General features: G+C 40.4%; 1 protein-coding gene across 1 annotated transcript in view; it reads right to left on the reverse strand.

The window, feature by feature from the left end:
• Positions 1-14,778, reverse strand: part of sema3c (sema domain, immunoglobulin domain (Ig), short basic domain, secreted, (semaphorin) 3C) — a 37,343-nt gene that overhangs the window by 7,423 nt on the left and 15,142 nt on the right. The window contains exons 3-12 of the mRNA XM_034133673.1: positions 11,828-11,988; positions 11,121-11,183; positions 8,102-8,221; positions 6,256-6,346; positions 5,195-5,314; positions 4,700-4,842; positions 4,507-4,621; positions 3,908-3,977; positions 2,434-2,578; positions 1,484-1,706 (exon numbers count right to left, since the gene is read on the reverse strand). Coding sequence (XP_033989564.1) covers positions 1,484-1,706; positions 2,434-2,578; positions 3,908-3,977; positions 4,507-4,621; positions 4,700-4,842; positions 5,195-5,314; positions 6,256-6,346; positions 8,102-8,221; positions 11,121-11,183; positions 11,828-11,988 — 1,251 coding nt within the window. The remainder of the gene's footprint in view (positions 1-1,483; positions 1,707-2,433; positions 2,579-3,907; positions 3,978-4,506; positions 4,622-4,699; positions 4,843-5,194; positions 5,315-6,255; positions 6,347-8,101; positions 8,222-11,120; positions 11,184-11,827; positions 11,989-14,778) is intronic.

Below are 14,778 nucleotides of genomic sequence, written 5' to 3' on the forward strand. Positions count from 1 at the left end.
TCCTTTGCCCGTGTTTGCTTTTGAATTAGGCATGATAGCCACTGCCAGTTTTCATAGCAAAATCAACTGTGTCAGGGGTGGGAATTGAAGCTGTTGAGTCCGTGTGAGGGAGGACAAGGGCCACGGAAAGGGCAACATGCAATGCAACAATCATCAACGTGGCTGTTTTGTCCTGGGAGTTGGCGCTGTCGAGCAGGGAGAAGGAGTTACAGTAACAGCTCCTGGAAATGCGTGATAAGAGCGCCTCCCTCATCCTTGAGACAAAGCAGCATTTTTTGGAACTCAGATATGGGTTGGACACAGCACTGGCTCTTCTTCAAGAATCCAGGCGGGAGAAACAGAATGCAAAGGCTGCCTGATAAACACAAGCAGCTGTGAGAGAGAGAGCCCGAAAGCTGCTTGCTGAATACAAATCTGTGTGGACACGCACGAGAATGGATCCATGCATAATTAAATACGCACAAACATTTCATTCTGTTAAACCAACATGTTTTGGGTGTAAAAACAAGAAATTTTGTATTATAGACTTGGGCTCTCTGGGACATTTGCCTGCCTGCAAGGTGATCTATGCGTTTCTGGGAATTTATAAAAACAAATGACAATATTAAGGTTAAAACAAGAACAGAATATCTGCAGGTTTTCTCACATGAATCAATGAAAGCAAACCATACGAGGCCAAAGTCCTCTCCTAAGGCACTTTGTCCTCTTAACCTGTCTATGACCTATTTGTGACATGATTCATCATAAATGCTGTATCAGGCTGTCTGTGTTTTAAAATTTGCCAACACACACACACAGTTTAAAATCGCCTCTGTTATGTTTATCTGATAACCAGCTGTTTCGATTGGACTCCACTTATCAATTATTAACTTATTAATTAACGTCAACTCATAAAAGAGAAAGATTTTGTTATTGCCACTTATCATCTCACTGTAAATAGGTTTGCTTCCAACTTCCTGGTTACAGGATTGGAGTGACTGTTCCATAAGGTGCCCATTAGAGCTTGAATAAAAAAATCAGTCAATGATATACTAGCTCATACGATATGATACTTCACCTGTGTATATAAGCTGATCAGATATTGAGGGGCAATAACTGTAAATATATAATAAATGTACTGCTTAAAAATCAATATGCAGGTATTAGAATAAAAAAAGTCAGTTTATTTAAAAAAAGACACATCTTATTGTTATCAATAACAGCCTTACAAATCCAGTTTTGATCAGGCCCTGATGCTCATGCCAAAAGTAATGCAAGTTAAACATTTTTAAATGAATGTAAACTGCACGAGAACCATTTCTGCGTCATTGGGCTCATGGCAAATGGACAGATGTGTGCCTATTTGATGAAAGAGTGCTATTGCGTTTACTAGAATGGGATGGACGTGAGGTTACAAGGACCTTAACAATTTTTGGAGACAAAAGAACCCCTTAAAGCTGACTGTGCTTTGCTAAAAACTGCAGGACATGCTTTTCTCCCATACCTGTTCCCAAGAAGAGAACTTGGTAGTTGCCGTCGGAGGCCACGACCTGGTCCACTGCCACTGATGTGTATTTGTAGTCAGCGTTGGTCCGGACGACCAGAGGTCTCCTCCCCAGCGGGTAAATTGGGTTGAACATGACTGGATGGTTCCTCACGAAGGTCACCACGTCATCTGGGAACTCCTTTGTTGTGTGGATGTCAGGTGTGAAGGCTCCACCAGGACACTGAAACAAAATAATGAGTATTGAGTTAAAAAGATTGTCAGTTTCATCATTGACACAATACAGTACATTAGTTTATGTTGAATAGTTTAAACATATCCTCATTGAGGAAAAATAAATCACTATTAGTAAAGTTTTTCTGACAATTGATCTGAATATATGGAGATTAAATGTGGAGTCCCACAAGTGTCCATATTGGGGCATTTGTTTATGTTTTGCCTACTACTACTACTACTACTACTACTACTACTACTACTACTACTACTACTACTACTACTACTACTACTACTACTACTACTACTACTACTACTACTACTACTACTACTACTACTACTACTACTACTACTACTACTACTACTACTACTACTACTACTACTACTACTACTACTACTACTACTACTACTACTACTTCTAGTACTACTCCTTCGGTATTCTTTGGGAAATTACTTCTGATATTTGATGACTAGAGGATGAATAGCTTAGCAATATGAACTTAATGACTAATATTTATGTTCAGCTACTGAAATGTTTTAATTTAATTATGTTTGTTGGTTAATTAACTGATATAAGATAAAGGCTGGTAATACAACATTTGTATCTGCTTTTTGCTTTTCTGGCCTGAAATTTGAAAGGAGTTTTGGATAAAATTCATATTTTAAATGAAATTTAGTTTCAGAGTCATGCTCCGGAATAATGAATGAATCAATGAAAGGCTGAGAAAATAACTCACAGTTCCGGGCCTTGGGTAAGGGATGCGGCCCTGGAAGGCCACCCACTGAAAGTTTGGTCCGTCTCTGTGAGCGAAGGGCCCGTTGAAGACGGTGAGGATGTCGGCCATGTTGTACACACACACTGCCGAGCCTTTAAACACGGAGCTGAGGAAATGAGATGCATACTTTGAAGAAAACACAACAGTGGGAATCTACTACAATCACAACCTGGAGACCCACCCTGCTGAAATATTCTGCAGTTGTTTATTAAATCTCTGTTTCTTAGGCTGTTATGCAGTCTGGGTGGAACCAAGGCCCCTCTCCAGAGGGGATAGCTCTCCTAGTCCCCCTTCATTTATCTGATGTGGCTTGGCTTAGTCATTTAAAAACATACTGCTTTACACATAAAAGAGTCTTTGTTGAAAGGGGGAGCAGAAGCATATTGTGTGAAGTGGAGACATAGCAAGAATCATAGTGTGGAGAAAGGAATAACATTGAGGTGGGAGACCTGAAGGACCTCACTGTTTGGTTTGGCTGTGTTCTTTGAGCCGGGATACTCTACTGTAACCTTTATATGATCCTCTGGTAACAAGTGGATCGAGGGCTAGGTTTACCAGATGAACTCAATTAGAGATCAGAAGACATGGATCAAGTGACCATTCCTTTAAACCTCAACATTACTATGCAACCTTGCTGACTGAGACTTTCTGCTGAATGAGAGATGTTTCATATAGTTTATTTAGTGTGGTTTTCCCTAATTACTACAGAGGTTGAGTCAGTATGTGGTAAAACAAAAAAAAATGTCTCCATTTCTTATTGAAGAGATCATAAAAGTTGTAGAAATTCTAAAAGGTACCCAAATATAGTTGTTCTGGGATTAACTATACTAAAAGCTTTACAAATATTGTTGACTTTTAACTTTATATATATATATATAATTAATATAATAACCAAAAGAACACAATGTATGTCAAAATGTGGTTATTTACAATTTTAAGAGATCTGTAATGCTAGCATTTAAAACTGGTAAAAAAAAACACAGTAAAAATTCCAACAACAAAAAACATCTGCTGCGATGTAGTGTACCATCAACTAACAACCCCAAAACCTGACAAACGAGGCTCTGGTTTCAACTATCTGAAAAATGCAGCAATGAAATTCTTTATCACACATAAAAATATGACCAACAATACATGTCACGTAATACATATACTGTATTAATGCGTACTATAAACATATCCTTTTCACTCGGTCAGCATAATGATCCACTCCTGCTTGCGGTCATAAGGAAAAAACATAAACATGAGGGCCATATGGTAAGCCACCCGGCTGTTGTAATTGATCATCAGAATACTCTGGTCTGCAACATGACTGATGACATCTCCATGTAACAGGCCGTACAAGCCCCTACCCTCCTGCTGATATCCAGTCAGTGATTAACATAACCGCTGAGGCCAGCAGGAATGTTACCGTTGGCTTCACCGTTAGACTTACCTTGTGGACGTGAAGACTCCAAACACCAACAGGCCCTTGGGCTGATCGGTTTCCAGCAAAAACACATTTTCTGTAAGGGAAAACACACATGTGCACACATAAACAAACTTTTAATACTTTCAACAAATTCCCTTTATCCCACATCACTTCATCCTGCAGGTGAGACTGCCAAAAAGCGAAGAATGCATGAATTAATAACTGCACATGTTGACAGATTGACTGCTCGGATGATATACATGAAAAAGCAGGTTTAAAGTGCTGCAAGCTTGTGTTTGAGGTTTTAAAAGCGGAGGCCCAAAAAGGACTGGAACAATATGCTTAGATGTTTACAAGGTAACAAAAAACAACAGAATAATGTTATGAGAGTTCATAAAAGGCAATAGTCCCAATCCAGACCAAACAAAAAGGACTTCCACGGATTGTTTTTGGAGAAAGCAATCGCAGGAACAACAAATAGAGAGATTGAGGGAATAAGGATGGTCTTTTGTTTGTTTTAAAATGTTCATGAAAACAAAAGGAGCTTGCACGTCACACCACAAATAAAGGAGATATAAAACATGCAAAAACACCAAAATGGTCCAGTTCCTTATTTCACCCACCTAACTCGTCAAAGTGAGTTTCGGTGCCGTCTTCCTCCAGAACCGAACACACCATCCGGGCCTTCTGGAAGGTGGTCCATTTGTTCACCAGGCTGCGCTGTCCCCCGATGTCACTCTGCAGACAAAAGTGGCACATTGGAACTAGAGAACCGGAAAACTATTGATTTATTTAGGCAAAGAAAAGGGAACTCACTGGACACACTCTGGCCACCATAGTGTGGATATTTTTAGTGTTTCCACTATTATCCGTCAGCCTCTCGCGGAAGAAAAAGTACAATTTGGCATCATTAGGGTCTGTCCCGTCTGGGATCAGGTGGGCGTCAATGAAGATTGGCTCTGATGGAAGAAGAAAAAGGAAAAGACAATTTAGCAATCAATATTAAAGAAGTGAAACCTATTTGAGTAAAGAGAGGGAAGTGAGAACAATTCTGATCTAAATTGTTTTTCTCTCCTAAGGTTATGATTTAATAAAGGGAGTTTTTGTCCGAAACAATTAACCTTTTTTTTGTCGACCTATTTTAAAGGCATTAACACAGAGAAACAACAATTGTAATCAGACTTAAAAAAAATATCATTAGAATATATTTTTTTCTCACCTTACTCTCATGGCTTCTGTATTATATATATATACATATATATAAATATATATATATATTTGAAGATATACATTCAATGTGTGTGTGCTCACCACTAAGCCACTTAGAGTTGTGCTGGTCTGTCCGCACTGCGTTTCTCTTGGTCAGGCTCCTGAAGATGGCAGCATCTGTCCCCATGAAGTCAATGTACATGCCTGAGAACAGCTCCTGGTCTGAGGGGAACATACAACAAATCAACAATATTGTAACATGCAGTACTTTGTATAGCTAAAACACAAAAAGTGCTTCTCGAAACAAGAAAATACAGAAACAGCGTCAGCTATTTTGTTTTATATTGATAAAGTACACATATTTTATGACTGATAAATAATGTCCTATGAATGGGTTTACAGTCTGTGTGTGTTCTGCCGCTGATACGCTGCCTCATGCTCTTTATCATTCCTTTACTCTCACTTCATCATCCATCGGTTCCAGACCATGTGTTTTGGAGAATGCGGGGCAAGTTAGGGGAGGATTAGGGGAATGTGGCCTGCATCTAATCTTGCTGGCTAAGGAGCGAGTGTTGACAGCACTCAGACAGTCACAGAGGGTCCAAAACATGATGACAGGGAGATGAAGTGCAGCTTTAATACAGCTCAGACAATGCCCTTTATTCTCAGTCGAATCACTGCTTCCAAAGGCTTTTCTTTGACCTCTCCTTGATTTGGCAAAGCACCTTCCTCCCTACCCCTTTAAGGATATTCCACCCTCCCCTCGGGCTCCCTCCAGGGCATCTCTGTGTGCTCACTAGCTGGCAAAGCTGCTGCTGACACGGCCATGCTCAGGTGTCAGAAAGCAGATCTGAGGGTGCTATGTGTCACCTTTAGCGTGTCAACAGCAACCCAACACTGCTCAACCAATCAGAGATCAAAGTGAGGGTGCAGCCTGACATGAAGAGGGTACTTATTCAGCCTCTGGGGGTCCGTGTTTTATGTGTTTGAGCCACGCTGATATTTTAATCCTCTTAAAAAAAGATTTAACCTATAATAATTCACACTTAACCAAAAATGCAGCCCCCGGAGGAACACATGAACAAATCTAGAGGGCTAATAAACTTCAAATGATTTATTTTGTATGGTAACAACAAGTTTCTCATGAAGGTGGAGGCACATACTGCGCATGACGGAGACGGTGTTCACTTGAGGGTTGAAGGAGCACCTCCCTTTCCCAGATTCGCTCCTCGAGTCGATTAGAAACACTTGTTCCTGTGACAGAGAGAAGAGGAAGTCAGACATTATGGAGACAGTTTTTATATGAAAAGTGGTTTCCTCAAGTGGCCCCGAGCACAATAAAACTGCATGTATGAGCGTACCAAATGTCCCAACAGGTAGCAAAGCTCATGTTCCCATCCTTTTTAGAAACCGGCCAAGTCTACCCTAACTGGCCCGTGTGGGACAGTAAAAAGATAAATCCAGGGAGGAACTTTCTTGCTAATATATTTGATAGCCATCTCTCCATCTCAGGTGGAAAGGCAGCCAAGTTTAAATCTGCTACTTGTAGACAACCTGACATTCCATCCAAGATTGCATCTTATAAAAGATTTAAAGACCAATTAAGATATAAATGAACCCAGTAAGATTGACATTTATTGCAGTGTAAAATACCAATCAGAGGAGTACAGATTGACATTGACACATGTGAATAACCTTTCTGTCTTTTACAACAGACACAATAGTCCGAGGCACGTTCCCGGGGCAAAGGTCCCCACTGTGTGAACTTGCAAACAACTTCCCAGTAAAGCAGCTTGTTATAATTAACAGATCTTTTTCGTGGGACTCCAACATGTTTGAGTTTAGAAGTTGAAAACTGAGTAGGCTGCTTTTCAAACAAAACCCCTGAATGACAAAAGGAACAACAGTGTGTCAAGAGCGTGTATGGAGGATCACTCGCTGTGCATATTGGCAGCAGTCTGTGGCTAATAGTTGTTCACTCAGTGAGCACTTTTCTCCTGGAGGGCTTCCCTGCTCTCACTTCCAGAGCTGTGAGGCTGGAGATAAAAGAACAGTGCCCAGAAATAAGCCCTCTGTCCCTGACACTAGAGCTCCATTTTCCCCCTCTTATCCTCTGCAGCTCCTCTCTCGACGCATCAAACTGAGTACAGGAAATCTTTGCTTATATAAAGTTATGAAGTCTCTCTGGTCATGTGGTGACACTGCTACATTCCTAGTTGACGAGAAGAATATGCTCACAGTTGCTATCTGATGAATTTCCTTCCAGGGAAAGATAAAATATGATATAGCAATTTCCTCTGTGCTTCTTGTCATCCGCTGCACACACTTCCAGTATTTGCTGGCTCTAATGTTGAATTCCTTTGCAGAACAGTGTTGTGAAGACATCTTATTTCATATTATTACAGTTATCCATCAAACCCATGATATATGTACTCATTAACCTCTCAAATTAGATAAAATCTGATTCAACATAAGATAAATACTTCTCATCCTGTTATTTTATGATTTCCTAATCTGTCACACAATGTATGTTGTTTACCTGCTCTGGGTGGCAGTATCCCCACTATGAATGAATTGTATTAGCTTAGAGGTGACACTTACATTGATTTAACTATTTTCCGAGAATAAAAAAGACAAGAATTACAGTCTTAAATGAGCAATAAGCATTTTGAGTGCATTAACTCAATTAATATAATTAGGTGTATTTTCGTAATAATATAAGGGACCTATACTATCTTCGGTAACTCAATATGATAGCTTTAAAAACATTTATTTATGTTTTTTGACTTTTTGGATCATGTTAGGGGTGATTCAGCATCCTGCAGTGTGTCCTAAAGTAATTGAATGGAAAACCAGGAGGAACAATCCATCAAACATATTTACAGTTTTCAGTCTCTAGCCTCTCAAAGTTCCAGTTATGGATGTGATGCAGGCCACAATCCCTAAACATGGTTTGCACCAGAAAGAGTTTGTATATTTAGTGGAGTGAGTCCGTCATGGTGATCCCACCTCTGGTCTGCGGCCCCTGTTGATGTACGCACAGACGGGACTGTACGCTCCGCTGCCACACATGAACAGATGGGTTCTGTTGTACGGCTGCACCACCCGGATGAAGTTCCCACAACCATGCTGGAAAGTACAAATAAACAAAAAGACATGTTAAAAGTTCAGTAGGTGAAAAACAACTGTAAACTCAGAATAACTCCGATATAATTGTTTGGATAACCTTTCATAAGCTCCTTGTTTCTAGCACAATGCTTTAAAGCAAGACTGTGAAGCTTTTTGGTAAAGAAATAAGACACTGTTCCCTGTGCAAATGAGAAGCCAAACACGCCAAGTTTTGCTGCTACACTCATAGATGAGTTCTTGTGGCCGGTAGATTATGATGGCTAAAGGTAGCTAACTTCAGATAACTATTGATGTATAATATAATCTTAGACTGTAAATATAATTGCATAACCCAGATTGGACGGAAAACCGAGAATGACTTGCTTTGATCTTTATAAAATGCCGTTATCTTGAGATCACAAAGCTTGTTCTCTTGGGATAAATGTATGTCAATTGTTAAGAAAACACAAGGCTGATTTTCCCACATATCAAAAATAATAATAATTATAATAGTATTCTCCTTAAATGGTAAGGACTGATCTGAATGTTACTGTTAACGAAAAGACACAATGCAATTTCTTCAGTCATTCGTAAATTCATTTATAATTCAGATAACTGCATAAAAAAATAAGCAATTCTTGGTTTCTGTATAGTAGTGATACAGATAGCTAAAAACAATAATTCAGCATCTAGCTAAGTGTTACTCGTAGCCACAGTGGCCACTGTTCAGCAATCATTACATTCACTTTATACAAGCTTAAATACCTTTTAATAACTTTCAATATGAATAGCAGATGGAAAAACTTCTCCGATACTTGACAGCATGTTTAAAAAAGTACTTTGATATTTTCTTAACCTCATCTAGGCACTGAATCAGACATTACAGAGGATAACGTCTGCAGTATTTCCTGGAACACAGCCAACGTGAATACCGAATCCAGAACTTGTTTATCTCTCCTGGAGTATCCTATTCCAAATGAGGGAGTAATTCAAACGTATCTCACTTCCTATGACGGTTATACACAATCAAACAATTCCACAGCTCACTGGTCTGGAATTAAGGCCAGTGGAAAAACAGTGTCAGTGGTATATGTGATATATCTAGGTGAAGCAGATCTTCCTCCAGCTCTGCTTACATGTACACAACGGCAGCAGCGGGAGAGCTGGACTTTGTGGCTAATTAAGCCTGGGCTTGCAGAAAAAGCAGTGTAGGAAAGAAGAAGTATGGAGCAGAGGAAGATGTATCGGGGGAGCCTTCAGGAACTTGGCCATGGCTGCAGGAATGGCAGCTGCTGCAGCTCGCGGTCGGTGCACAGCTCCACTGGGAACTATCGAAGAAAAACAACCTTTCACCGTCACACACCCATCTCTGTTATTTATTTCCCTATCTCTGTCCGTCTTGCTTTCTCCACACTTTGTATTTCCCGTATCATCTCATTACACCCTCCTTCAACCTTCACACGCCCAACGGGTTTGGGGCCTGCACCCGTATCTTCTGTCGGATATATAGGTAGCCGCATCCTGTTTTATTTCCCTCTTGCGTTCCCTATGCATACGATGAGCAGCCCCCAGTCTCAAATTCAAGTGGTGATCACATCCAGTGCTTTTGAGCTAGCAGCAAACAGATGTAATCAACCTGGTTGGTCTATATTTCTCCTACTGTGCCCCCACCCCCCCCCCAGGGGCAGCGGATGTGCGGTTGCATTCTGGAGCCGCTCTCGACCACAGATTGTATCGGGGAAGAGGAACTTAATATATACAGATGTGCAGGGTAACCATAACAGAGACATGGGGGCTCTGATGCAAATGAAGAAACCCCATGAGAAAGAAGAGCAGCATTATGGAAGAGAGAAAATGAAATATAGTGCGGTAAAGACGAAACCGAGAGTTGGAAAAAGTGACCAAGGAAAGCGGGAAAAAATAATAAGACCGGATGAGAACATTTGAAGAGAAACTGGCAGAGTTGTGAATAGAAAAGGGATGACAGAAGGGAGAAGGTTGCCACTGAGAGGCTCCACACAAAGATGGCTCACCCAAATATTTGTGGGAGCCTGTGTGCAGCAGGCGGGCTGTGACTCAGAGCACAAATCACTCAGTGACTGGAAACAGCGTCCTCTCTATTTCTGCAACAGCATGTTCTACAAACGCCTGGCTCCATTACCCCAGCTGCTGTCAGGGGATGGAGAGATGGTTGAGACGAACAGGCAGCAATGTTCATGCTTTCTAGGGTAACTTGTATTGTTACTTTGAATATTAGGGTTTCAATTCATATTATAAGTTGCTCAGGAGGTGTTTTTCTCTCTGCACTCTGCACTGCGGTGTCTGTAAGCAACTCCAGAACAACCCAATTAGAGGGAAACAGAGGCGTAGGAGGAATCAGTCTTCTGAGTCCTACTGTATGCCTTCATTAAATCCTGTTGCAGCTGACAAGTGCTTCTCAGAATCAGGCCGGGTTATGAAATCCCTGCGTCAATGAGCTCCGTCCCATTTGAGAGCTTTGATTGGGGTTTGTTTTTCTACAGCGCTCCGTGGCCCTCAATCCTCCCACGCCTGACAAACTGTGCCGATGCCAGGAGGACTCCGGGCCACTCTGTGACCCTGAAGACATCTGCCGCCCGCTAACACATGTGGTTGGACATGATACAAGCTCACAGATGGGAGAGGAAAATCCCAGGAGGCCACATGCACAGTTTCGCACTCGGAGGAACGGATGTGGGAACAGCTGACAAAACGTTTCCTCCAGATCTCGACAATCAAGGCAGAAAAGCGTCGGACATATTGTCGTTAATCTCTGTATTTCATTCAGTTGGCTCACATGAACACATTAAGATAGTGTTTATGGGGTCCAAAACTTACATTTTAAGATTATTAACAGCTTTCTTCATTCGTTATTATTTATTGGTGGTTTTTGGATTCTTACCGTAGGGTCCTTTCCTGCCATTTGGCATTCTTCTATCTTGCTTGTAGACGCAGGCCAGAACACCTGGTGGGATAAACAGCACAGCATTTAAATTGGAAGTGAGCCCAGGGGGGCATCAACAGATTGAGCGAGATGTATATATGCCAACATTAAATGTTATCATGTTATGTTCACACAACGGAAATCAGAGGGAACATTTGCAAAAAATGAACCAAATAAATGTCAAAGTTACAGTTTTGATAGGAGTTGTTGTGTCAGTGATGACAGCCAGCTACTGTCGGTAGAAAATGTGTGAGTTTTTAAACCCGGGAGAGGTGCTTGGAGGTCTGACTCAATGAATATATCAAGCAATTTACTTAGAAAAAATGGATGTGGTGCAGCACTCCCTGGGGGAACCTAAATGCTTTCCCATCTGTTTATGCACTTCATGCCTGTCAATTACACTGACGATAACTCCCTCACTGCATACAGAATCAGTTTTCAGAGCATTTTTATGTCTCGTTTGAATAACCCTAAATGGCTCTGATCGTGGCAAATGTATGGTAATTTGCATATCATTGCAAAGATGAGAATAATACCAGGGCTGCAGTTTTTTTTGATGTGCCTGACATGCTGTGAAATCTCCTTTGTCGTGGCGAGAGAAAGGAGATGCCAGAATTGTATGAAATAATGTTAATGACTGACTTTAATAACAAGCATTTGCTGACCTTGAGTGTGCCATGCGTGATGTTGTTAATGTCCATGGAGAGGACATTGTCTTTGCAGCCCACATACATCCGGTCCTGGTCCTCGTCCATCTGCAGGATCCTGTAGTCCATGGCCTTTTCTGATATGCTGTAGTGCTCAAAGGACTGGGAGGCCTGCAGGTCTGAGAGACACACAGAGAAGAAAAAGGCTTAGTAAAACAAACAAATAAACGTGCTTTCACACCGGGATTAAAGAATAAATCTCAAGAGAAGCTGCTACATACAAGCCTGTGTATATCTCTGTGTGATCAAAACAATATCTCTTAATTAGGTCTCAGTGCATGAGCCCACAGATCCTAAAAGAAAACTAGATAATATTAACTTTTAGGAATTTTGATGTTGCTCTTTCAACATGGCTCCAAGCGGCAATGTCATTGTTCCGTGTCATAAGAATTGGTATCATACCTTAACATTTTTGATAACAAAACAATCGTTTGCATTGGATTCCTGGTCAGATTTGTAGTCTTTTTGTAATTGTTTCCTAAGTTTGAAGTGTATCTGTAGTTTTTAGCTCTTAAGATTGTTATTGAATTCAATTAATTTTCCTAAATGCGACGATTGGAGATTACCAGTGACGGGTAATATCATAGTCATAGTTTTTAAACGCTTAGTACTGTAGTGAATTAAAATAAAAGTTGGTAAAGCTTAGGAAAATATAGAGGTTTGGGTTCGTAAATTGAGTTTGTTATATTGCTATATTTTATTACGGTGTCCTTAAAGATTTCTTGTTTTATATTAGATTTCTTGTTTTATATTTTATGTCTGCACCATGACATCAAGTCAAATTCCTCGTATGTGTGAACCTACCTGGCAATAAACCTCTTTCTGATTCTGATTCTGATTACGCATGTGGCATAAAGTAAAAATAAGTAAATGTGTAAAAGGGAAAAATAAGTAAATGTTCACCCTTCCTCACTCTTTACACTACGTTAACTGACTTCCTCACACAACCATGGTTTGTTAAACGCTACTTGCGCGGACAACCTATACGACCGCTTTAGTCAAAGAGAAGCTGTGACTACAAAGTACTTGATCAGGCAAGAAATACAGTATGTACTTTATGAAAAAGACTTCCTGCAGAGTGTCTTCTACGCATTAGAAGTGCATATTGTTCACTCAGCAAGTAAACATTCTCAGACAGTTATTTTCAGCCTATTTGCTCCAGAGATAGAGAACTCTCAACCATACCATCAAAGGCCTTCACTGTTGAAGCCAAACTCATGCATATTTATCACTTTTTCAATCTGTGCTGAGAGCAGTGGGTGTGGGGGGCAATGCAGATGTACAGCCTCCATTTCCTCCCCTCCAATGACCCTCTCTCAGCTCTCTTTGTGTTGCCTCCTCTAATCAACAAACAGGTTGCCTGTGCTTTGTTTCTATGCCTCAGGCCAAAGTCACATTTTCATCATTGTGAGACATACGCTTTTGAGGCTGGGGTCTTTTATCTTGAAGGAAAGTGGCACCCCTTACTCTGATCACAGGCTGTTGTTTGGGGCGTTCGCCTCGTAAAGACTGAAGTGTTTAAGTTAAGAAATGAAGACAGTTACCCACTTCAGTCACAGGAGACTTTCCCACGATACTTCACTCTATACAACCCATGTTTACCTATTGCCTCATATGGTTAATGTCTTGAAGTGAGCGCTGGGTATTGTATCATCTCAGGCAAAAGCGTCATGTGGTGCATAATGAAGAACACATATTTTACCTGACTTGCCAGAAAATACAATTAAAAAGATGAAAGCGTCCATGTTTTCTTAACAAAGAGAAACTTCTTTAATGAGAGACGGAATCAGCCTTATGCTTCGAAGCTGAGGAGAGATAGCATCGCAGATAACATCGCAGAGCTCTCCGTGCAGAGGCATTGTTTTCCTAGAAAACTGAAAAGGTTTAACATGTTACACGGCTTGCTCTGACAGAGTGAGAGCCACCAAGGGCGAAAGACTCAGCTAATTAGAAACATGCAGGGCTTCAGATTCATTTCAGACATCTTCACATAACAAGTCTTTGGAGGGTATTCAGAAAAACCTTTAGGACCACACTACAGTACCTTTTTTTTTTTTACACGTGGCAGTAAACCATCATTTAAACACTCTTATAGCTGATTTTTCTGCAGCTTAAAGATTACAGCTGTCACTAAACATACAGCTGTGTATAGAGTGTGGTCTGAGCAGGAGTTTTACAATCCTAGCCTACAGTATATTGCCACAGTGGTTGAGTTAAAGCCTCATTGGGCAGAGAGAAGCCACAAAACCACAGCTTTTTTAAGTATTTGGGGTGAAGAAAAATGCAAGAGGTGAAAGAAAAGGTATTTGAAAAGAAGCATTCTTTCTACGAAAAACTAAATGCAAAAGCAGCTATGCCAAGTTTTGTGTTTCATTTAGCCAAACCAAGCCTTAATTGCTATAGTTGGATTATTAGGTACAAATGCTAACCTTTAAAAAAAAAACATAGTCATATGAAGTTCGAGTTTGATGGCTATTGGTTAATTATTGAATATGGCTGACATGTAGGTAATTTGAATTCACTCACGACTGTTTAACTATCTAACAGCTTAGCCAACATTGAGTCAGCTGGAAACAATTGTATAATTTTGTATAATTTTTAACAGCTACGCATTTATCCTCATTACGCCAGTCTGTTCTTTGAAAGCTAGTTTAGCTGTGTGGCTAGTTTAGCGAGTTACGTTTTTGCATTTCAATTAACATTTTTCAAGGTCAATCATATGCTCAATTGTTCATTACAACTATCAGACACATTTACTAAATAATATAAAAGAGAAAAAGCATTAACCCTACTGTTAAATGACCCTAGCTATTGGACATTATGGTACACTCCCATCTTTACAGCTCTCCTTCTGACAACATCCCTCCAGAAAATTCCACAAGGAGAACAAATTGTTCAGAGGGGTGTGG

This window comes from Trematomus bernacchii, unplaced genomic scaffold (genome assembly GCF_902827165.1).
Source record: "Trematomus bernacchii unplaced genomic scaffold, fTreBer1.1, whole genome shotgun sequence".
NCBI lineage: Eukaryota > Metazoa > Chordata > Actinopteri > Perciformes > Nototheniidae > Trematomus > Trematomus bernacchii.